This window comes from Macrobrachium rosenbergii, chromosome 51 (assembly GCF_040412425.1).
Source record: "Macrobrachium rosenbergii isolate ZJJX-2024 chromosome 51, ASM4041242v1, whole genome shotgun sequence".
In the NCBI taxonomy this organism is placed as follows: Eukaryota; Metazoa; Arthropoda; class Malacostraca; order Decapoda; family Palaemonidae; genus Macrobrachium; species Macrobrachium rosenbergii.
The window spans coordinates 49453443-49478535 of NC_089791.1; the positions used below are offsets into that span (position 1 = coordinate 49453443).

Genomic DNA, 25093 nt, shown 5'->3' on the forward strand with positions numbered 1-25093 from the left:
AACTTGGATTTTTTCTAATAATTTACTCATGACATTCAATTGTTTTTCTTTGTAATATACTAAGTGCTTAATGCACATGCAGCCTTTTTCATGGGTACTCAAATCTGTGGTTTCATTTTTCCTATATTTCATAAAATTTCTTATAATGTTTGTTAAATCATCTTTTGTTATGTTTTTGTTAATATTGCACAATTCCACAAAACAATCATTACATCCACATGTGTTTTCATGAACATTCCTTGTTTCATTTGCTCTTGTACCAATTATTGGTGATGAAGTAATCTCTTCTCCCTTGACATAGTCATTGTTATCTTTAACTTCAGTGTTTTGGATATCTGTATCCATAGGTTTTACTATTATTTTAGGAGATAAAGGTATATTTTTTTTTTATCTTTGTTCTTTCTTCATATCCTTTGTCTTTCCTTTAACCGATGTTGCTCTAATTATAGTTGGTTTTTTGTTTGGGTGGTGTTCTCTCCAAAGGCCTTTTTTTATTTTTAATTTCCACTCCCACCGACCCTCTTCTGTAGTAGCATCCTCCTTTGTTCTATTTGCATTAATATTTCAAATGAATTGATAAAATATTATCCATCCCATTTGTACCTGTTTCTTTATTCTTTACCATTTTAGTTTTATTTCTAAAGAAAGCATTAATTTCTTCTTGAGACTTACTTTTCTGTGCTCGGTTATTTCTATTTGTATGCATTTTTGTTTCATTATTGGTTCTTGTTACTGAAGAATATGTACGTTTCTTAGACGGACGTTGAACTCCTCTTACTTTCAATTCTAATTTAGCTTCTTTTACAGACATTCCAGCTCTTTCTTGTAATAGTTTTAACTCTGTATTATATATATAATACATACATTCTTTGGATCTTGCATGATGGTCTTGCCCACAGTTTACACACATAGCTGTTAATCAGCTCAGTGGTCTGGTTAAACTAAGATATACTTAACTTTTTTTGCACTTTCATTGTATGGCGTGTTCTTCAGATCCACAATACGCGCACACAGGTTCATTTCGACAATATTTTTTCACATGTCCATATTTACTACAATTGTTACACTGTAGCGGTTTTGGGACGTCTGGCCTTACTTCTCTGGTTTGGCCTAGAATTTGTATTTTCTGAGGTAGATCTTGACCTTCAAATTTTCCTTTGGTGATTTTTAAGATTTGTTTATTCATCTGTTTACTTGGCAGATTATATAGTTCACAATCCTGTACTCTGGGGTATCTCTTTTTAAGTAAGTCCAATAGTATTTTCTTTTCAACTGGCTAGTTATTATTCTCAGGAAGTACAATGGTGCCCTGAATACTATTCATAGTATCATGCTTTTTTATTTTTATATTCATGTTATCTATATTTTTTATTGTTAAATAATGTTCAGACTGACTTTTTGTAGTGGCTGCTATAAGACATGTCAAAACAACATTTCAGTCGTAGAGTGTCTGCTCAATAAATAATTTTCCAACTTGAGTGCTGATATTTTTTGGTCGGTTTCTAAGGTTAGAAACCTTGACAAACTGCCACTCCCAAAAAAGGAGTCAAAGTGAGTCAAGCTTGGGTCAAGACGGTATTTGCTTTTTTTTGGTTTGCTCTGTACTGGAGCATATGGTTCCAGTGTAATTACATTATGATTTTGGGGGGATTTTTCTAAGCAAAGGATGTCAGAGGCGGTTTCAGAGGCCATTAACTGTGCCAAGTCAGCGTCACCAAAGGGCCCAGGGGTACTTGAATCCTTACAATTACTGTTCATAAAGATTCAAGTGTAAGTAAAAAAAAAATAATAATAAATAAACTTGAAAACCTTAAAAAGATATCATCAGCCTTTCATGGAGTTTATTCTTCCACCAATGGCACAAGCTTGTGAGAAAAGCCTCCCAAATGTCCGCTTCCTACCCTACCCCACAGGGGATGGCACAACATGATTAGAGTGGCCCAAGCCAAACCCACTTGCTAGGACTGACTATATTACTGGGATACAATCATCCCCACCCTAATCATGTTATGGGCAAACCTGATAAAATACCAAGAATCCTATCCCTAGAATCAGACCCCCCTGGAATCTGTGGTCCAGCCCTGAAGAATAGTCCCGCCTGATATCTCTCAGGTCCTAACATTATCGGGCAGTTGATGGTCCTACCACAGTTCCCACTATTTAGCCTCAGATATAAAGCCAATCCCAGTTATGATATCTTTTCCCATTTATCAGGTCCAATAAATTTTAGCAAAAGGTGAAAATTTCGCAAAGATTAATTAAAATAAATAAAGAATGGTATATGGGACTCTTGGACTCAAACCTGGGAACAGATTCCTGGGGTTCAAGAGTCCCCTCACCAAGTCAAGGTGGTCCCAAATCGAGGGGGACCATAGCCCCACAGGGGATGGCACAACGCAATCTAGTGGCCCAAGTTTAAGCCAAACCTGCTTGCTAGGACCGAAGGTGTTACAAAAATACTATCATTCCCACTCTAATCATATTATGGGCAAACAGGATAGAATGCCAAGAGTCCTATCCCCAGAACCGGAACACCCTTGATCATCGGGCAGCTGATGGTCCTACCACAGTTCCCGCTATTTAGCTTCGGATATAAACCCAATCCCTGCTACGATATCTTTTCCTGTTTATCAGGTCCAATAAATTTTAGCAAAAGCAGAAAATTCCACAAAAATTAATTCAAAGAAATACATAATGGCCTATGGGACTCTTGGACTCAAAGCTGGGAACAGATTCCTAGGGTTCAAGAGCTCCCTCACCACGTTAAGGTGGTCTCAAATCAATGGGGAGGCCCGCCAGTTGCCTTCACACCCAGTCTCACCAACAGACTGTCAAACCTCACCAGGTTTTACAACTCTAGAACCCCTGCCTTTGCTCTCACCACACCTAACTATACCACCTCCCACAGCTCCAAATGCGAAGTTAAGGCTCCTCATTAAATACATGGAGGAATCTCAACAGACTGAGTTGGCTGCACATCGGAGAGGAGGAACAACGTCAGAGAGAAGAGGAACAACGTCGCCACGAAGAGGATCTACGCCGCCAAGAGGACAACTTAAGAAAAGAGGAGGAAGCTAAATGTTTCACTGCCCTGTAGCAGCTACTTACAGTCAACCCTGTCCAGCAGCAAGCAATACCAGCGGACTCGCAACAACTTCCCAAACAATTCTCAATGCCGTTGCCCATCCAGCCACCACCCCCACACAAGGCCATCGCCCAGACCCAGCTGCCCTTACATCCTGACGCCATATACCAAGTGTTTAGGGAATGGTGTAGACGCTGGGATGACTACAGCGTGATGGTGGACCTAAGGACAATGCCTACCAGGAAGCAGTTAAAACAACTTTGTATGTGCCTCAACCTGGAGACCCAGTGGATACTCGAACACACCTCATGTAACACCAGACATGGATCAAGAGTGTGTACGAGGTCTTCAATATTCTCCAAGGACACATCAAGAACTGCAGAATGAAGCTCTATGACGTAGGGACCTGCTTTCCTGCAAACGTCTGACTGCAGCACGTAGCAGAGGAAGTTGACGTCTGTCCTGGCCATTCTGCTGCATGCGAAGAGACTCAGCTAAAGATGATCACCATCATGGGAGTCAGGGATGAGGAGCTCATCCAGAAACTCATTGCCCTGGATGCGGCAGCTCCGTTGGCCACCATGGTCAATGAATGTCACTCCTATGAGGCTATACGGACTGCCACCACCGCCATATGTGCCCCTCCTTTTAAATTGTGTGCCGTCTCTACCTATGAAAAAATCCAAAAGACATGGCAGCAAGGGTGCTGCCTCACACCCAACCCCCTACAGGGATACTTAATGCCTTTCCTGCACAAGGAAGCATGGCTCTGCAGAAAAGTACCCAGCCACTGACAGTGTAAGTGGAAATTGTGGCTGCAAGGGAGACTGGCAAAGGACCCCAAAGTGCCCTGCCAACAAGGCCACATGCAGACACTGTGGCCGAGTGGGCCATTACGACAAGTGCTGCTGACAGCAGATGAGCACCAAGCAGGGCGGCCCACCCAATGCCTCGCCCCATTCTAGCAAGCTCTCCAACTGTCGCAAGGTCGAGACCCTTTCCACAACAACTTGCCCCTCACTGTCGTCCATATCCCTCACCCTCACCTACAGGGATGAGACATCCAACATTATGATGCTGCCTGACACAGGAGCTGATATATCAGTGATGGGTCCCCAGCACTTGGAACTTCTTCACATTCCCAAGACTGAGCTACAGCCTCCTGTAACGTCAGTGACCCCTCATGGCAGATGGGTCAAAGATGACACTGCCTTTAGGTACCTTTAAGGCCACCCAGTCCTGCCTCGCCGCGATCCAAGTCCACGAAGGAGTTCAGATGTCGCTCCTGTCCTATGCACTCTGCAAGGAGTTGGCCATCATCCCACCAGGCTTTCTACAGCCCATCCTACAGGTCACCCACTTAAACCAATGTAAGGAGCTACCCCTCCATGCCAACACAACCCCTGCTGAGGCCTGAGAATATCTCCTACAAACCTTCCAGGATGTGCTCATGTCTAAGGAAGACCTTACAGCAGCTCTACTGAGGCTGATGGCAGGCCCTCCCATGAAAATTCACCTTAAGGAGGATGCAGTCCCGTTCACCATCCACAGCCCATGGCAGATCCCCTACACTTTCTGCGAACCTGTCAAGAATGAACTAGACTCCATGGTCCAGCAGGGGATTATTAAGCCTTGTGGAGATGAGCCATCAGAATGGTACCACCCTCTAGCAGTCATCCCAAAGGCCAAGGGAATTTGCATCACGGTGGATCTCACCAAGCTGAATGCACAAGTCTCCCAACCAGCCCACCCTTCGCCCATGCCCTTAGCTGCTGTCCATGCTGTCAACTCCACCATCAAGTTCTTTACCACTGCATACACTCTACACAGCTACTCACAGATGAAGCTAGCGGAGGAGGACCACCACCTCACCACTTTTATTATGCCTTACGAACGCTTCCAGCATTGCCGGGGACCTATGGGCTTCGCTGCCACTGGCAATGCCTATTGTTACTGCAGCGACCTGGCTCTCCAAGGCATGAAGAAGTGCATCAAGGTTGTCGATGACATTCTAATCTTTGATGACGACCTACTGACACACTACCACAGGATCCATGAACTACTCACCCACTGCCGCAAAAATGGCATCGCTCTCAACAGAGAAAAGTTCAAAGTGCCAGAGACCCGAATGAATTACTGTGGCTTCAACCTTTCCGAAGAAGGAATCGCTGCCGATCCAGGAGGAGGTGCTGCTCTGCAAAACTCCCCCACACTGTCCAACCAGACAGACCAACATTCCTTCATGGGGTTAGTAATCCAATTGGTGGAGTTTACCTCAGGTATTGCCCTGACTGCACAGCCCCTTGGCCCACTCAAGAGCCCTAAGCTCTCTTTTATTTAGACACCAGATCACGACCAGGCCTTCAAACACGTGAAGCAAGCACTCTCAAGCCTGCCTGTTCTTGCCTCTTTTGACCCAACATGCTGACCATTCTCCAGAACAACGCATCTTGTCTCTATGGGATAGGATATGCCCTCCTCCAGGACCATGGCTCTGGACATCTCCGAGTAGTCCAGTGTGGATCCTGCTTTCTTGCAGACGCCGAGATGAGGTATGCGACGACTGAGCTGGAGATGCTTGCGATATCTTGGGCCCCTCACAAAGTGCCGCCTATACCTCGAAGGACTGCCAACCTTCACCCTGCAAACTGACCATCATCCACTGGTACCCATCATCAACAGCAACAAACTGGACATGGTCGAAAACCCAAGGCTTCAGTGATTAAAGGAGAGCATGTCGCAATACCAATTTACTGCAGTGTGGCACGCCGACAAGTCTCTATGCATCCCAGATGCATTCTCCCGCACGTCAGTCAGCTACCCTACCTGAGGTAATGGCACACATCAGGTCCGTCACGAACAATGCAACAGCTTCCCAGGACAAGGATGCCCCGACTACTGATGTCAACCGGACCCTGCGGGACACGTCGACAGAAGCACAGGCCGACCCCACCTACGTTCGCCTTCATGATTGCATCAGTTCCAGGTTCCCCACGTATCGGTACAACCTACAAGCCTCCTTACTACCATACTGGAAGATGCAAGAAGCCCTCTCTACTGACGGCAACCTCGTACTCTATGGGGCAAGAATACTGGTTCCTGCAGCTCTATGTAGCCACACACTCTCCAGACTCCACGACAGCCACTGAGGTATCAAGGCTACAAATGTCGGCCTCAACAAACCATCTTCTGGCCTGGGATAGGCTCGGACATCACCAACACCGTCGCCGCCTGCGAGCCCCAGATCCCAGCCAACAGCAGGAGACTCTTCAAAGTGACGACCACCCATTAAGGCCTTTCGAGTCAGTATCGGCGGACTTCTTCCAGGTAGTGGGGAAGTTGTTTCTTGTGGTCGCCGACCACGTCTCTGGCTAGCCTGTGGTCATCCCTTGCAAAGGTGACACCACTGCCTCCCTGACCATATGGCACTTCTGCCACTACTTCAGAGAGGTGGGTGTTCCCCTGCGCTTAAGCACCAACAGAGAACCCCAGTTTACCATCAAAGAATTTGCCAGTTTCACAGAGCCTTGGGGTGTACACCACATAACCTCATCGCCCACACTACCCACAATCTAACGGACATGCCAAGGCCACCATCAAGACTGTCAAGCACTTGATCCTCAAAACAGACCCTTCAGGAAACATCAACTGCAAGGCCTTTGATTGTGGCCTCCTCCAGTTACGAAACACACCCAATCACTCTGGTAGCACTCCTTCCCAGGTACAGGTAGCCCCCGGTTATTGGCAGGGGATCCATTCCAACGGCGTGACAATAAGACAAAATCGCCAATAACCGAAAATCGCTTTTCGACGCCAATAACTGGACTGGCACCTCTGTTAGGTATGTATCGGCACCAATACACGATTATCAGTGCCAATAAGCAGAAATCGGCACATATCGGCACCAAAAATTGCTGATTTTCGTCGCAAGACAAGCGCCATAAAACCAGAGCCCATAAACCGAGGACTGCCTGTACTGTACTGTCACCCTATCAGTACGTGTGCCAGCCCATCCTCAGTCGTTCATGGAAGACCGGCAAGTAAAGGCCCACGACTGTGACTGCTGAGCCGCTGCCAGAGCCACTCAGGTGCAGCACAACTATGATGCCCACACCTGCCCCTGCCCAGGCTGAATGTGGGGCAACACGTCCACCTCCAGGATCCGACATCCCACCGATGGGAAAAGGTCAGGATCATATATAATGGGTGGTGCGTGATCACTCAAGTACGAGATAAGCCTCCCAAGTAGTCAAGTGCTACATATTAACTGTCGCCTCCTATATCCAGTGCCTGGTCCCAGTCAAGTTCCCAACTCTAAGCTCCCTGTGGTCCTAGCCCTGACACGAAAAAGTCATCAATTCCCTCCAAAACCTGCTGCAGGCCTCCAAGATTAAACAGGCCTACACAGTGTATAAAGCCCACATGTGCCATTATGCAACTTGCTTCATACATTCATACTTGATAAATTCACTGTACTGTATGTTATTTGCTTTGCACACTATTACTTGATAGTTCACTATATGTAACTTGCTTAGTACATTCAAGATACCTCTTTGAACACAAAAGGGGAGGGGAGGTATGGATTACTGTACATATTGCTGTACGTATGTCGAAACTGCAACATGAGAGATCATACTTTTCCGTAAGTTGTGGTATAGTTTTATCTATTCTCTTTAAATTTACGTAAAGCAGAAATGCATATTATACAGAAGAAGGATATTATGTTTTGTCGTGCTTGTATTTAGAAGTGAAAAGCGTTGTGTTGTGTATTTGATTGGAAGTACAGGTAGTCCCCGGTTAACGGCGGGCTCAGTTAATGGCGATCGGTTTTTATGGGGCTTGTCTAGTAGTGGCAATTTTCGGCACGAAAATTGCTGATTTCCGCTTATCGGGCGCCCGAGCACTGGGTATTGGCACCAATACATACCTATCAGAGGTGCTGATAACGAAAATCAGCACTTTTTCGGCGCCGATATGCCCGGAAACGCTGAAGCGGGAAATCGCTTGATTCCGGTTAGTGGCAATTTTATTATCATCACACCCCCAAAACTGAACCCTGCCAGCCAACCGAGGACATCCTGTATGGGTAATAATTAGCAACTACGGCATCGGTTGTTTGTGCAGTGGTTAGTCGAATGTTGGTGTTAATAGCAATGACGGTTGTGAGAGTCAGTCTCTTCACAGCCTTGATAGTGTTATAGAGGATGAATAAATTTGTTTTGTATTTAGTATTTCCCCAGCGTTAGAGAGAGAGAGAGAGAGAGAGAGAGAGAGAGAGAGAGAGAGGAGAGAGAGAGAGAGAGAGAGTGTAATTGTCGTTAGTAAGTGTTTCGGTTGTTGGAAGAGGGATGAGTCGTTAGTTTGTTTACAGCACTGTCTGTCTGTGAAATGTGAAGGATTTTTCGGTTTGGGTGAGTTTTTAGTCAGAGCTAGTGCGGTCAGTGGTTCTTGTGTGGGACAGTTTTGTCGAGGCTTTCGGGGAGTTGTTGGTTTCTTGTTGGTGTGCTGTTTATTTGTGTGTGTTCTGTTTCTTTTTTTTGTATTTCCTTATTTGTGTTTGTGGTTGTTTGTTTATGGTCTGGCTGACTTATCCATCTCCATTTGAAGATCAGGTGAGTGTTGTTAGTTGTTTTGTTTGTGGGTTTGAATTGCCTTTGCAAATTGGCGTAACGTGGGGCAGCTGGTGGTGCAGCTGCAGGTGGGATTAAAAGCTAGTAGTGTGACTGGAGGGAATGGAAGAGGAACTGGTGAGGTTGAGAGAGGAGATGCAGTTGGCAAGAGAGGAGAATGGGGCTGAGGGTGAGAATGAGGAGTTGAGGAGTCAGTTGGATAGATAATGCTAAGGGAGTGCAAAGAAGAAATGAAAGGGAGATGAAAGAGTCAGAAGAGAGAATGGAAGAGAGGATGGATAAAAAGTTGGAGGGAATGATGAAAAGGTATGTTCAAGTCTGGTGTTTTTGGAGAAGGACCTGCTAGTGAGCATCCATGGGTGTTAAATGTGAGCAAATTTGAATGCAGTGTGGAGAGGTGTTGGTTGGGGAAATGCTAAAAGGGGAGGGTATAGAGGATGAATAAATTTGTTTGTACTTAGCATTTCCCAACGTTTTGTGAGAGAGGAGAGAGAGAGAGAGAGAGAGAGAGAGAGAGAGAGAGAGAGAGAGAGAGAGAGAGAGAGAGAGAGAGAGAGAGAGAGCGCGAGTGTAATTGTCGTTAGTGAGTGTTGGTTGTTGGAAGAGGATGAGGGTTGTTAGTTTTGTTTCTGGCGCTGTCTGTCTGTGGAATATGTGAAGGATTTTCGGTTTGGGTGAGTTTTTGAGTCAGAGCTAGTGCCAATCAGTGGTTCTTGTGTGGGACAGTTTTGTCGTAGGCTTTCCGGGAGTTGTTGGTTTTCTTGTTGGTGTGCTGTTTATTTGTGTGTGTGTTGTTTTCTTTTTGTATTTCCTTGTTGTGTTTTGTGGTTGTTTATGTGTTGTGGTTATTCATGGCACCTTTATCCATCTCCAGCAACCTAAGATCAGTGAAGTGTTGTTTGTTGTTTTGTTTGTGGGTTTGAATTCCACCACAGTGTATAGAGTTAGTAAGGACTCAAAAGGGGAATGCAGCCATAGTTGTCAGTGCTCAAATCCACTGAGTATTCCTTGTCATCTTAAAGTACATTTGGGAAAAATTCCTTTAGGACATAAAGCATATCTAAATGTACACAGAATTTTGAGGAGTGCTTTGGATGAGGGTTACGAAGTAGCGATTGTGCTCATGCCAATCTGACTTACTGTATTTCAAGTTAGAACATTGAATGCGCCTAACAGTAAGTTTATCGTTATGTTAGGATTAATATACACAACGCATCGCATTGGATTTGAACCACAATTTGAAGCAGCACAAGAAATGAAGTAACCTGCGGTCATAGTATAGTATAGTATAAGATCAGGCCATGATTAGGTTAGTATATCTTCGAATCGCTTATGCCATATGATAACACTGATGATCTAAAATGCCATACTTATTTGAATGAGTTTCAGAATAACGTATATGCATCCTGTATGTATCATGAATACTACCGCTGCAACGACGCCGCATGGAGCCACATTGTCTGCACTCTAACATGGGCATGAGTACTCTTCCTGCTCCTCTCGGCACGAATTGCATGTCTTGCAGAGCCTCCCTGTATATACCTACTTGCTGTATGGAACAAAGCAACCTATGACTCAGGATATTATTTCTCCACCCCTACAACCTTCCGTCTTCTCTTACAAGACATCACATATCACCAAAGTTCACCAGACACCATACACTACTAGTACTGTACTTGTACCTACTTTGTATCATGCTCATTTAAAAACAAAGATAGCTAATTTCTGAATGAATTTTGAACCTACATTTTCCTTTGAAGTTTGCACAGTCTGAACTTCCTCCTCTGATTCCTCCAGTGTTGTAACTTCAAAATTTAAAGGTGGTAATGGTGGTTGTTTCTCTTCCCTATGTGGAGAATTTAGTTTTTGCCTTTTCTAAAATATAAAAGAAATTATGTAAAAAGATGAGCATTACTAAGGATGATACTACCAAATTTTTAAAGTAATTAATATTTTTCTTAAATATAACAACCAGTCTTTTATGTAGAAGTTTCCTTCATTTTGAGTTGGAAATGGTGACTGAAATTTGGTAACAAGTTACTTAATTAGTGAAAGGTAGGTGAGTGGGGTCCCCAGCTACCCTATCATAAGCCAGCACTTGTCATTTAGCATTTGGGATTATGTAGGGGGTTGAGGTGGGATCACATTACAGGCTCTGGTTTGTATATTCTAGGAATATATCATCAATCAGAATTATTTGAATAGTCATAATGTGGTACAACTATATTCATTTGTGTATGTTCTGACTGGTGACCTGGAAATTAAGTACTTCTCTTGTAGCTAATAGGATTAAATTTTGTTTACTACTTTGGTTTCATTATTTTAACTCTTTTGATTATTTGGAAATAATTTATATTGAATCCTTGAAGAAAAAACTTTTAAAAAAGTGAGAACAAATTTCTAAATGCATCAGGCATTGTGGGGCTACAGGAACCCAGTTAGGACATTTATACCAATACTTATGCTTAATTTCATCTTCACGAGGTTTTCCCTCTCTCTCATTCCATTATATTTACCAGACTTTAGTTCTGTACCCATCACAAACTCACTTCCTATCACAATCTCTCTGAGTTAGAGAAATATCACGATTTTTTAAAGTAAATTGTATTTTTCCTAACTATAAAAACCTAAGGTCCTTTACATTAGCAATTACTTACAGTGAAGCTGGAAACAGCCGTTAAACATTCCAATTTGCCTTTCAGCCCAGGTTTCAGATTGAGGGGTGGCATGAGGCAGGTATAAATGTAATGTACAGGACCTCAGGTTTGTATAGTTAGGAAAAATACAATTTACTTTAAAAATTTGTGATTTGCTCCTACACGATATACAAACCATCAGTTCTTTACATTAGGAAGACTCACTTGCTGGAGGGAGGAATCTGAGTGTCTGAACTGACTGGAGTTTGCCACACCTGGGCTACTCCTCCTGGTCGAAAGAGTGTGGAGGATTCACATGCCTCTGACATACTGATCGGAGTATAGGAACTGCGAGATCAATTGTCAGACTTCTGGACCTTTTCGAATGAGCAAGGAATCGTAGCTCATACAAAAATAGGCAGTAAGGCAAAAACCTGAAAAGGGTTTGTCTTATTGCCAGGGTCTCCTTCCTCCCCTTGCTAGAGGAAGGAGGGATTGCTTCTATGATTCTAGGAAAGGAAAATATAACGAGTGCTTGATGTGTAAGCTTACCGCACCAGACACCAGTTCCAGCAAGTGTCGGTTCGAGTTCCATTCTCTGCCCGAAGGAAGAGAAGCAGGGGTACAAGGAAGAAGGAGGAGGAGAGGCCAGTCACTCTCGTAATCCCTCTCACTCCCAGAACTGTACACCTTGGGCGAGATGCTACCTGCCCTCTTATATGAGCTGGGAAGAAAATGCAACTGGTTGAGCAGCCACCACAAGTCAAAGGAAAGGGGGTTCCAAGGACTCATGGGCAAAAACCCAAAGGTAGAAAGACATGTATGTGTCTGATGAGACCACATTTCTGCTTTCAGACCGACGGAAACTTCCGGAATGCGAGGGATGGACCAAGCCATTGACTTTGTCAGCTCTTGGGCGGAGTGTACAGGTGTCATCAACGTCAGCTGCAGAGTACGCCTTTCTGATCGTCTAACGAGGCCAGAAAGGAAGAGGTGTCCTTGGACACTTCTTTCTTGGGCGAGTTAGTACTAGCGCAAAGTCATGGACATCCATTAGAGATGTCGAGACTTCTTCAGAAAGTACTGCAGAACCTTAACAGGACAAAGCAGTGATTTATCTGGAGCATCAACTGCAAAGTCCAAGGGGGAGAGGATCTTGAAGAACTTGAACCTGTCAGGTGCCAATGGGTTCGGAGTTTGCTACAACATCCAAGATGGAGTTGAGCTAATGATCCCCATCCCTTGAATGCTCACAGCAAAGAAGGTCCATGAAGATCGTCCATCCTCTTCTCCAATGCCAGAGCAAGATGAGAGATGGTCTTGAGAGTCAGAACTCTGTCAGATGACTCTCATAAGGGCAAGTGCAGAGCACGAGACAGGAGCCCTAAACGAGAGTCACATGGGAGAGCAAGACCGATCGAAGCTTCTCATCAGTAGCTAAACCTCAACTGAGGGGAAAAGGGCTACTTTCAGGTGAAAGACTAGGCCGAATGTGGACCTAAGTCTTCACAGCTGAACTGGAGCGAAGGAACTTTCAGCGAAGAAGACGAGGAAGTCCGTGACACGCTGAAGAACGGATCTGACAAGAGAAAAAAATCCCATCAACAACACTAACCAGTGAAGGTGGCTCCAATCCATGGGTACTGCTGCAGAGGACTGATAGAAATATCAAACTATCTCCGTTGCCGCTCAGCGAGAAGCCTATGCTTGCAAGGGAAGCCGGATAGTCTCTAGTTGTAAAGGCACAAGGATTGTACCGCCTGAGGAGCCGCTTCACGTGTCGCTGGCACAGAAGGTCAGCTCAAGGAGCAACTCTTCTCAATGCCTTGGAAGCAGAGCTAGCAGGTCAGGCCAACGGCCAAGTCTTCCAGCATTCGTCTAGGTGTATGTGTCCCACCGTGTCAGCATGCATCACCGTAGTGGTCCGTGGGTCTGGTACGATAAAACAGAAGACCTTCAGACTTCTGTTGATAGGGAGCCCTCAAGTCGAACAACCTCTCTGTGAAGAATTGAGTGAAGGGAGCTCTCTGTCCCCATCACTTGATGCCAAAGGCTGAGCTTGCCTCCCAACACACCCCAATGCCTGCATGTACCTGGCTGACGGCTCTACAGAGTGCACCACAGTTCACTTGAGCACCTGCAAAGTCAACCTAAGCAATGGGGGGGGGACCCCTGTTTGTTGACATATGCCACTACTGTGGTGTTGTTGCCCAAAAACACCACAGAGTATCTCAAAAAAAGGATCCTCAAACTCTCGGAAGGACATGAAACTGCCTTGAGTTCCAGGATGTCGATGAGAAGGTACTTATCGTCTTGGTCGCACACTTTGAAGACAACAGTCTTGAAGGTGTGCCCCTATCCCCGGCTGGTGCATTTGAGAACAGAAGCATGTCTTGAGGAGAATATGCAGGCATATTCAGAGGTTCCTGTCAATCAAGCACCAGCCTAAATCCTCCTTCATCCTTTGAGAGAGGAAAGGATTAGGAACTGGATGCAGATCTCCTTCATTCTCCATGAAGAGAATCGAAAGCAAAACTGACCCTGAGGGGACAGCTTCTGCAGTGACGACAGGACACAGAAGACGACTAGCTTTAGCCAGGCTGGCTGCTCCCGAAGTCGGGAACATGGGAGAGGAGACGGAAGGGAAGTTCGATGAAAGATGGCCGAGACCCGGAGGAAAACAGATACTTTCCCTGAAGGATATCCACTACCAAGTCTCGGCTATGTTGCTGTCATGTATTCCAATGACTTGACAGTTATTCCTTCATCAAGGCACCAGCAAGAGGAGGCTGCCATTCTGAGTGCTCTCACTTCCTTTCCTCCCTCTGCCCTCTTTCCGATTGGGAAGAGGGTTGAAAGAGACACACATATGCACACTTTCTAAGAAGAGAATGAGGAAGGCTGGTGTTCTGCGAGCACCCTTTAAAGCCTGAGACTTCTTAGGGGCTGAGGAAGAGCAGCCTGCCATTGTCCAGAGGACAAGGCAGTTGCCCTGGCATGTTCCTTGACTATTGCAGTATCTACCTACTTTCTGTGAAAGAGGGAGGCACAACTGAGTAAAGGTCCGTTCTTGAGTGAATGTGACAACTCGGGACGTAGATAACTTGAAATTGGAATGAGGACAGTGTCCCTCTTCTTAGCACCAAAATTGCCCACAGGTTGCTGTCTGGTGCTGAGTAGGCAAACTCACCCCCAGGTGGGAACAGTATCTAGAAGGCAGAGTCCTCTTCAGGAATGACTGCGTCTGACGAGGCAAAGTCTTCTTGAAAAAGTAAAGGATCACAGGTTCATCACGAACTACCTAAAGGGACACCAAGCGGTGTCTTCCAGGTTCAAGTCTCTTGTTGTGAGAGAGAACACCCTTCGCGGCAAAGAGAAACAGCGAGAGATCCGAGTCTGGATGAGCCAGAACCAGGGCAATCTGCTAGTCGGCATAAGACCCCTCCGAGGCAAGAAGAATTGCTTCTGTCGAGGAAGAGGAAGAGAAAGGAGCTTGATTGGGTGGCTCAACCAAAATGAACTCCTTATCCAGGGAAAAAGCATTCATCTGGTAGAAATTCACAGGGGATGCCATGGTCCTCTCCCTGAGATCACTGTGCTGACAAATCAGTGTGAAGATCTCTGCGAAAAGAAAATCAAGGGTGTCTGCATCCTAAAGAAGAAGACCCTCAAGTCCTCCTGGGGCATGACACCCCCGATCTCTTCTCCTTGGAGGGATAACCTAGCCAAAACCTAGAAAACCATCCTTGACTACTCTGATGTACGGCAAGTCGATCTGAGAACTGAGCCCGAGATGTCGATCCTTGTAGCAGAACTCCAAAGAAACAAATCTCATCGGAGTCCTCTCTATCTGACTCGCATTCCCCAGCAGCAACCGAAGGGGTTTGAGGGAAGAGGAAAAGAGAAAAGCACTCTTGCCTGTCCTGCTAGGAGAACCAGCAGGAGAGGCCGACTGTGGGCGATCATCAACCAAAAGTGATGATGGCAGCAAGGAGGAAGGAGAGTGCTAACATAGGAAGGAGAACCTCGACAGCATTCGGTTCGCCAAACCGAGTGAGCTGAGCCGATCACGTAGATGCAATTAAGGGCTGGGCACGCAAGCCGAACCACAAGAGCCGACTTGATCACATAAAAGCGACCGGGGCTGGGCATGCAAGCCGAGCAGAGCGAGCCAGTCTCGAAATGCGATCAGGGGCTGGGCAAGCCCAGCGGATCTGAACCGATCACGTAAACGTGATTGGTGGCTGGGTGAGCAAGCAGGACTGAGCCAAACTGAGCCAGGAAAGTTCAGCCATAAACCAGCGCTGTCCTCAAGACATGCTTTAATCTCCTCGAAGCCAAACCCCTCGAGAAGGTTTAAAGGGGATTCTTGTCTGCTAACCCGAGTGCTCGAACCCAAAGGTCGAAGACATGAGTTTCGGAACTGACCGAGCACTCAAAACAAAGCAGGCAGGAAGTGTCTGATGTTTCTACACCTTCTCTTGTCCTGTGCCTAAACCAAACCGGGGAGTAAACTCCCTAGTACTGGTTTAGGGAGTGCCCAAGATTCCACAGAATCCTGGACACTCAACAACTCGCTAGTCAAGCGCTCGTGATCCCAAGGAATCTGAGCGCTCGCTAAGCGCTCAAGATTCCAAGGAGTCTGAGCGCTCAGTGAGACTCCCGCATCTTGTCAGAACAATCATCAGGAGTAAGCTCCTCTCAGCTTTTGAAGAAAACTGAGGAGGGATAGGCACAGAAACAGTCTCAGTCGCAGACTTCTAAGAACTGGAATCGAGAGCGCGGCCTCAAAAGGTTGCGCACTCGAGGCCCCAGAGACACAAGACCCAAATGGGGAATGCGAATCGGTTCCAGACCCCAAGGGCCGGGAAGAGACAAACAAGAGAATGCACTGCCTCTCCGAAGAGAGGCAGTCCCTCAGAAGTCCCGCAGGTCCTCTGAAGAGAACCTCCTCCTTGCCTCTCCAGGTGCTCGAACCCTCGGGACCAAGACACCAGGCTGGGAACCTGACCTAGCACTGTTTCAAGCACTGTTTTACAACTGACCAAGCACTCAAAACTCCGTACTGGCAGGAAGAACCAAGACACTTGCATGTCTTGGTTCTTTCCCTTGCCCTGTGCCTTAACCGAGATGGTCAGAGGTCTCTCCGACATCAGTTCTGGATGCATGAGACTCCAAAGATTCTCGAGCACTCGGTTTGACTCAGCAAAGTCAAGCACCTGACACAGCACTAGTCTAGAAGCAGAACTCCTAGAATGGTGACGGGTGTGCAACTCAAGCCTGTGCACCAGTGACTCCCGAAACACAAGACCCTGGGGTAAGCAATTCAGTTCCCGAGCCGGAAGGCCAATAAGAGTCGACGAGAGATCCAACTGCCTCCCCATGAAGGGGGGAAGCCCCATGGCGGGACTTCTTAGGGGAGGGAGAGGCAGCTTTCCTCTTCTTCGGCCGACGAAACTCTGAAGAAGAAGGGGAGAAGGCAGCACAAGACAAAATCGAAGATCAAGTAGAAGACAACTACATCTCACAGGACTTCTTCCTCAATCTCTTCTCCACCTTCTATAGGTTGGTGATCAGAAAACTCAGGAACTGCCGGAGCAGCTAAATCAGGAAGCGCAAAGGGAACGGCCCAGGTGACAGGAACACCAGAAGCAACAGGAGCGACCAGGGCAGCTGAGGCAGGAGGCACGACAGGAGCAGCCCCAGCCGGCAGGAGCTTCAGGAATGTCAGCAGTGGCGACAGGGGTAACCAGGCTACTGGGGCAGGAGGCACAGCATGAACGGCTTGTAGTTCTCCTAGTTAGGGCACAGTGTTGACACCGACAAGGGTATCTGAGCCATTACCCTCACCGTGGTGGTCATCTAAGTATCCTATGTATAAGGGCAGTCTTCCTGCCACAGGGGAACTTCAGTTGAACCTTACGATGCTCGCTGTCAACCTGGAGAAAAAAGCAAAAAGATTAGTAAAGAAAGACTCCTCTGAGGGGGATTGTCCTACAAAGCGAGAGGTCGTTCGACAGCCCACTCCCCCTCCCAACTGATCTTCACTCAACGAGCAAAGAGGACGAAGATGAGATAACCAGAAGGAATGAAGGCGCAGTCACCAAGGGCACCGTCGAAGGAGAATAACCTTCCAACGATCCCGGCAAGCCCCCTCAATAAAGTTCTTCCCAGCAAAACCGCCCACAGTGCAGGCGGCGGAAAGCAACACTCACACTAAACAGAAATTTACAGTCACGCTCCCCGTACAATAAGGGAGCGAAAATTTATGCCCCTGGCCACCGACTCCAAGAAACGCGCACTGGGGGCAGATGGCCTTACTGCAAGGCTATCAAAATCGTCTTAAAGAGATTGAACGTAATGGCTCAAAACGGGGACCAGATAACCATTTACATTTAAGCTCCATGTCCAAATTCCATGGAACTACTGCAACCTCTTTCTGTTTAGATATATCAAATGATTTGATAAGGTCTGCCAATCGTGGTTAGAAAAGAGATCTATCCCTCTATGTCGGAATACTGAGCCTATCATGACTCTATCCTTTAATCATCGCTGTAGAAAGGCCTCTGTCGGTCTTCAAATATAGCAGAAAATCTGCTATTTCTGCCACAGATGTTTGAGACGAGGAAACTGTGGCTTTTGCACCAAGCTCGAAATATTACCCACTTTGCCTGATAAACTCTGTCAGAGGACCGGCGTCTGCACTTGGCAATAGCTTGCGAAGCTGCTCTTAAAAAGCATTTCTTCCAAAGGAGTTCCCTCACAGTTTGTAGCCTGTTAGGGCCAGAGCAGACAACCCTTGATGAAACTGCCAAAAGTGGGGTTGTTTGAGCAGATGAGGTAGAAGCCTTGGAAAGTCCGATGGCAGCTCGAGAAGGTCCGGAAACCACTTTTTCACTGGCCAAAACAGAGCTACTAGGATCATTTCTACATTTTGGTACATCTGAAATTTGTTTAAAACTTGCCTCACCATACTTGGGGGGGGGAGGCATAGAGGAACTTGTCGGACCAGTTCTGAAGCATGGCATCTGTTGCCCGTGCTAAAGGATCTGGGGCTGGAAAGCAAAACAGAGGAAGACGGTGGTTTCTGGAAGTCGCAAGTAGGTCGAGAATTGGGGTCCCCCACAGTTTCCATAGATCTAGACATACCTGCTGATCTAGCATCCACTCTGTGGGTAGCACCTGCTTCTGGCGACTCAATTTGTCCGCCAGATTATTTGACTTCCCTCGTATGAAGAGTGTTTAAAGGTTTGTCTGGTTTTGATCTGCCCAAAGCAGAAGCTCCCCTGCTATCTCATCAAGAGAGAAGTGAGTTCCCCCTTGATTCTTTACATAAGAAAGAGCGGCCGTGCTGTCTGAATGGACCACTACTGTCTTTTTGCATACTTCCCTGCTGAAAAACTGAAGTCTGTGAAACTTCCTTGCTCCCTAAAAGAGCTCCCCAACCTAGATCCGACGCGTCGGAATAAAAGCCTAGTTTGGGGCTTAACGGAAGAAGAGACTTCCCTTCTGCTAACCTGCTTTCTAAATTCCACCAGTGCAGGTCTTCCTTGATCTCAGTTGATATGCAAAAACTGAAGGTGTCTTGATAAACCTTCCTGTCCCAGCTGATCCTTAGGTAAAATTGCAGTGGTCTCATGTGAAGTCTGTCTAGGCGAACGAATTCCTCCAAGGAAGACAACATTCCCAGAAGGCTCATCCACTCGTTGGCTGAGCAGTGATCGAGATTGAGGAATTTGTTTACCGTCCTCAGACAAGACTCCACTCTTTTCGGGGATGGTGAAGCCCAAAAAAGTCCAAAAGTTGATCAACATCCCCAAATATAGAGTGTGCTGATCCAGAATCAGCTGGGACTTCTGAAAGTTGAGACCAACCAAGATACTGTGCTAAGAGAAGGGTTTTTTGAAGATCCTCCAAACACTTCTCCCTTGATTGGGCCATAAGGAGACAATCATTGAGATATAGGGAGATTCTGATACCCATGAAACAGACCCATTTGGCAAGGGGAGAGAGGGAGAGAGAACTCGGGTGAAAATTTGTGATGCCATCGAGAGCCCGAAACACATGGCGTGGAACTGATAGACTTTGTTCCCGTAGACAAACCTTACAATCTTCCTCGACTCCTAGTGAATTGGAATATGGAAATATGCGTCCTGCATATCTACTGATGTCATCCATTCACCCTGGAGAATGGACAACAGGACAGTACTGGCTTGTCTCCATCGTGAACTTTGTCTTCTGCATGAAGATGTTCAAGGCGCTGACATCTAAGACAGGCCTCCATCCTCCTGATGCCTTGGGCACCACAAAGAGACGATTGTAGGACCCCGGAGAATTCATGTTCTCTACTAACTCTTATCGCCCCCTTCCTGACTAGGAATGAGGCTTCCTCTGAGAGGGCCGAAAACCTCGCAGAGCCTTCGGAGTATGCCGTCAATGTTAATGGTGATCTGACTAAGGGAGGCTTTTCTTGGAAGGGAACGGAGTATCCTTCCTCGAGGGCATTTACTATCCCAGAAGAGAAGGAGTCTGGCTCCTACTGGTGTTCATAGGGGAACATTTTGATGGATTTTAATGTGAATCTGGTTCCAGATCTAGACCTGGAATGTGTTCTTTGTCTGTTACCCCTCAGGAGACAGAGCGATCGGACAAACACAGGTACTTGGGCACTCTATGGTGCTTACGAGAAGAAGGGCGCACGGAAACTGATGCGAGTTCGGGCACCAATGGGTGCTCGGGAGAAGTCTGACGATCCATGACAGCAGGAGTCTTTGTCACTACTGGGCACTCGGGAGCCAAATCCAGGAGATGCTCAGAAGAAGATACTCTGTGAGGAGCTGAGCGTTTTCAAGACAAGGAGCCCTTAGAAGACCCTTCCTGACTCACTACTACAGGAGGAACTGAAGAAAACTGCTCCAGGCTGTCCCAACCACTACAAGAAGGCTGAGGACTATCTAAGGGATCCTTCAACTTCTTGCAAGGCATTGGTGGAGTACACGAAATACACTAGCACGTCTTTTCAGTGGACATGACTCATCTACAAAGCACCACTGCCTCTTTGGAGAGGAATCCTCCGAACTCGAGGAAAAATGATGAGCGTCCAACTAAACACCTTTCCCATGGCGTTTGGCTGCAACCTGGGATTTGGCAACAGGTTCAACAGAGGGGACAACTATGCGAGGGCAGACCCCACCGACCTCCCTTAGGCTACCAGTTTGACTCCTCCCAGGTTTAGGGGAGTATGTCATTGGCCCTTGCCTAGGAGAATCAGTGGGTCGGGCAGCCACCTACTCCACCAACACTTCACTTGTGCTGGGCACTACTGCGTGCTCCTCCAACACAACACTAGCACTGGGCACTACAGGGCGCTCCAAATCATTCTTGTTATCCATAAGAACTTTGACGGACAAAGCTAACTTTGCAATGGATAATTTGAATCTTTTATCAATCTTTAACTCGAGGCTGGTCATGGAGTTGGGTTCGGAAGCCCAAGAGGCAGGTAAAGGAGAGGGATCATTGATGGGATAAACAAATCACAGGATAGGAATCAATAATGGGATAAACAAATCACAGGAACGTCAATATCAACATCAATATTATCAATAGCAGAACTATGCGATTCCTGGCTAGCTGAAGATTTACTGGTCTGTCTAGCAGTAGCTTTCTTTTTCTTGTCCCTAGCCAGTTTATTCAAATGTGATTTCAAAATTTTCCATCTCTCTGAGTCCCAGTCAATACATTCACAACAAGTCAACTCTTCAGAACATACCTGTCCCCTACAGCCTGTAGGATTCCTTGGTCACCCAAGTATTGCAGCCTTTGTTGCAATACCGAAAGCTAGACAAACAAGAATCAGACGTAATGAAAAATCCAAGGAAGTTAAGCCAAAGTCAGGAAAGTCAAATCAGTTAAAGTAATAATTAAGGATCCAACACTGCCAAAATGTGCTCAAAAGACTTCCAATAAAGACTTCACCAAATGATGAAGAGCCAACAGGAAAGACGAATTCCAAGATAGAATCATCTGCTGCTAACAACTGGTGTACAGCCATCAGTCAGCAGAAACAAACTGAAGCTCTTTTGCTAGTTGTTCCTCTCTTTCCCCGAAAGTGGGCAGGGCTACTCACCTAACCAAAACAAAATAGCACAACCCCCGAATTTCAAAATTTTAGCTGCTGAGTGAGTGAAACTAATAGCAATGTAATTAATTGGTAAGTTACTTATATAAAAAATACATTTTATTGATATTTTGCTGTGTTTGCATTAATATTAATACATGTATTTGAAAATTTAGTAATTTTTTCATCATAAAAATTGTATTTAGTCAAGAAAATAATGTGAAAATACAGTAATTACTGAATATTGCTTGAGAAAAAAATCTGCAAATTATTGAATTTTCTTCGAATAATTTGGAGATAAGTTCCACAGAAAAATCCGTGAACAGGTGAAGCTGCGAATCCTGAACCATAAATAGGTGGGGGTTGACTGTAATTCAGTACAATGCACTAGTCTTATTTAAAAACTTACACTGCACCATCCTTACCTAAAAACTAATAAACAATTTTTAAATAAATTTTGCACCTACATTTTTGTGTGAAGCCTGTTTAGTCTGACTTTTGTCCTTAGAATCTTCTAGTGCCGTAAAACTACCATCCAATGGGGGTGACTGCTCCTCCTCCTTACTTGAAGACTTTTCCATCTTCAAGAAATACATATGAAAGAATTACTAAACATATGATTGAAAATTTTGAAAATTATTTATCTTTGTGAGAGAAATCGTGATAACTTTATACTTATTATCTACTGTTCAGGTGAAAGACAGAGAAAAGTTCATTCAACTGCAACCTCCTATTTTCAAAGAGCAGGAAAGAAAAGGTCAGTCTACCTAACAAGCTGTACAGAAAGATCCCTCCCTCAGAAACCAGTATAAATGCATGGTGCTGAATGGATACACCTGTATATTTAGGTGGTGATTAATCTAAAGAAACTTCAAAAAGGATCACAATGCTTTAAATATATTATCTAAAGCAATTACCAATCCAATGTTGTAACTTCCACTTTCAAAGCTTTAATTCATATAATAAAAGCAACATACCCTACAACCAACCTAAATTTTGCAAAACATAGAGCGAAAAAAAAAAAAAGGTGAGAGACATGACCGATAATGACAAACATCCAAAACTATTTAAGTACACAACCCCATGTATTTTATACAAGAATATCCTCTAAACGGAGCTGAGCCACAGCCACAGATGGGGAGTGGAGCAGTGGTGGACTATCCTCGAGGAAAAAGTGGGGAGAGGGGACAAAGAAGACAACAAAAGAGGAGACAAACTCAATGAGGAGGAACAGTACGAGGAAGGGTATTATCAACTTATCCCCTTTCTTTACTCAAGCCTTGCTCATTCCAACACGGGACAGGTCAAGGCAGGCCAAATCACAATCAGTGCTGCAAAAAAACAAAGGGATGTGTTACTGAAAGAATACATGCTACAGGAGGCTCCTCTTCTTAGTGGGTACTACAGACACATCAACAGGGACAGCAGAATCCTCCTCCTTTGTAGATGCCAAGTTATCTAGGAACATTGTGAAACGGCTTCCAGAGATGGAAAAGGCTTCTGCAGATGTTAAGAGTCCACAACTGACCACTGGTTACTTGGAACACCAAGATCATTCAGAGTACAGAAGGGCAATGAGATGATCAGCTCCGTGCCATGCCAGGGGAGACACCTGCCTGAACACCTGAATCATCTTCAGAAAAGTGAGTGATAGGTACTTCTCCCACCACAAGTAAAACCCCCGGAACAAGAGAAAGTGGTACTTGCAGAAGGTAGTAGGACAGATAGCAGGAGCAGGGAGGAAGAAACAGAGCAGATTCAGCGGCGTTACCCGCATATGAGGCTGGCAAATGCTTTCTATCCAGTTCTCATTTCCTAGCATACTTTATCCACTGAGAGAAACCCAGCAGTGCACTCGCAATAAGAAATCGGGGTGCACGATTTTCCCAAGCAGAAGGAACAGTACTTAAGCGGGTCAATACTTTGATGCAAAGTGACGCACCCACAAGGCTGCCTATGTCCCTAGCAATGTCTTTGGTCTTATTTTTTCTCTATTAAAAACAATTAGAAAAAATATATTACAACAAAAGGGCAAATATATATTATTGAGAATGCTCATCAAAAAATGACAAAGTAATTAGTATCTTTCCTAACTATACAAACCAGAGGTCTTTACATGAGGAATTTGCTTCAGCGTTGCTGGAAAACAGCCATTTTAACTTTTAAAGAAGGTGTTTAGGTAGTTAACTACCAGAGATTATTTCCCGGTTTACGACGCATGTTCCACGGTTATGATGCGTCGTACGCCGATCCGACGGAAGAAATATGGCACTAACAGCAGAATAAATCAAAATTTGGAGTTTTTTTTTTATGAAGAACTCAATAAAAATGCAGTTTACATAGTTTTCAATACACCCAGGGCATTAAAAGTAAGGTTTTCTTAGGATTTTTTACGATTTTTGACTATTTTTCAGTTTATGACGATTTTTGGCTTACATCGCGGCGTAAGAACAGAACCCCCGTCGTAACCCGGGGACTGCCTTACATACTTTAAAAATTTGTCATTTGTTCCTACACAATACACAAACCACTGGTCTTTATATGAGGAAGACTTACTTCCTTGGTGGGAGGAATCTGATTAAGCTTCCTAACCCTTAAACGCCGAGCCTCTATTTACAAAAGTGTCTGTCGTATGCCGGTGCCGCTCGGGGAGTGAGTGCCGAAGCGGAAAGTTTTCAAAATCACAGCACGTTTAGTTTTAAGATTAAGAGTTCATTTTTGGCTCCTTTTTCTCATTGCCTGAAGTTTAGTATGCAATCATCAGAAATGAAAAAAAATATCATTATCACATATAAATATTGGAATATATGACAGCACAAAAAAAAATTTCATATATAATTGTATACAAATCGCACTGAGCATAACGGTTAAAGCTAAAGAGTTATTTTATTTCGTTGTATTGTACACTAAATGGCGATAATTTTGGTATATAACAAATTGTAAAACGATCAAAGCAACACAAAGAAAATATCATCACAAAATGATGCATGAATTTGTAATGTGCGGATGTAAAAATTTTTTTTTCAAAAATTCACCATAAATCAAAATATTGTGCTAGAGACTTCCCGTTTGTTACAAAATGAAGGTAATTGAATATTACTAGACTGTAAGTGTTTTAGCTTACAATTTGCATTTTTCTACCATTTCGATTGAAAAAGTTGACTGAAGGTCGAATTTTTTCTATTTATCGTGATTTATAAAATGTTTCAAAACTGATAAAAGCTACAACCATGAGTTATTTTTTGTTGTATTCTACATGATATTACGCATATTTTCATAGTATAACACTTTTATGTAATGCCTAATATAAACGGTGCAAAAATTACGCATAAGGTGACCAAAGAAATTCTGAGATTTTCAGCAGTTACCGCGAGCGGATGGAAGGAAAGTCTTTTTTAAAAAATTCACCATAAATCGAAATATTGTGCTAGAGACTTTCCGTTTGTTGCAAAATAAAGGGTAAATAATTGAATGTTACTAGAATGTAAGAGTTTTTATTTACAATTGCATTTTTTACCATTTCCGATTAGAAATAAAGTTGACCCGTAGGGTTTAAATTTGGTCACAGCGTGATTTACAGTAAACACCCGTATTCGAGTTCTCATGGTTCATGGACTCATGCATT

At 44.8% G+C, this 25093-nt stretch overlaps 1 protein-coding gene across 7 annotated transcripts in view; it reads right to left on the reverse strand.

The window, feature by feature from the left end:
* The window catches only part of LOC136833386 (DNA (cytosine-5)-methyltransferase 3A-like), a 332296-nt gene that overhangs the window by 236815 nt on the left and 70388 nt on the right, over positions 1–25093 (reverse strand). For 5 of the 7 annotated variants that reach the window (XR_010851452.1, XM_067095457.1, XM_067095455.1 and 2 more), the window contains exons 3-4: positions 21936–22049; positions 10462–10590 (exon numbers count right to left, since the gene is read on the reverse strand). Coding sequence is in view for 6 of the 7 variants with exons in the window: in XM_067095457.1 (XP_066951558.1) it covers positions 10462–10590; positions 21936–22049 (243 nt within the window). In the remaining variant the exon portion in view is untranslated. The remainder of the gene's footprint in view (positions 1–10461; positions 10591–21935; positions 22050–25093) is intronic. The other 2 variants (XM_067095458.1, XM_067095454.1) reach the window with 1 other exon arrangement.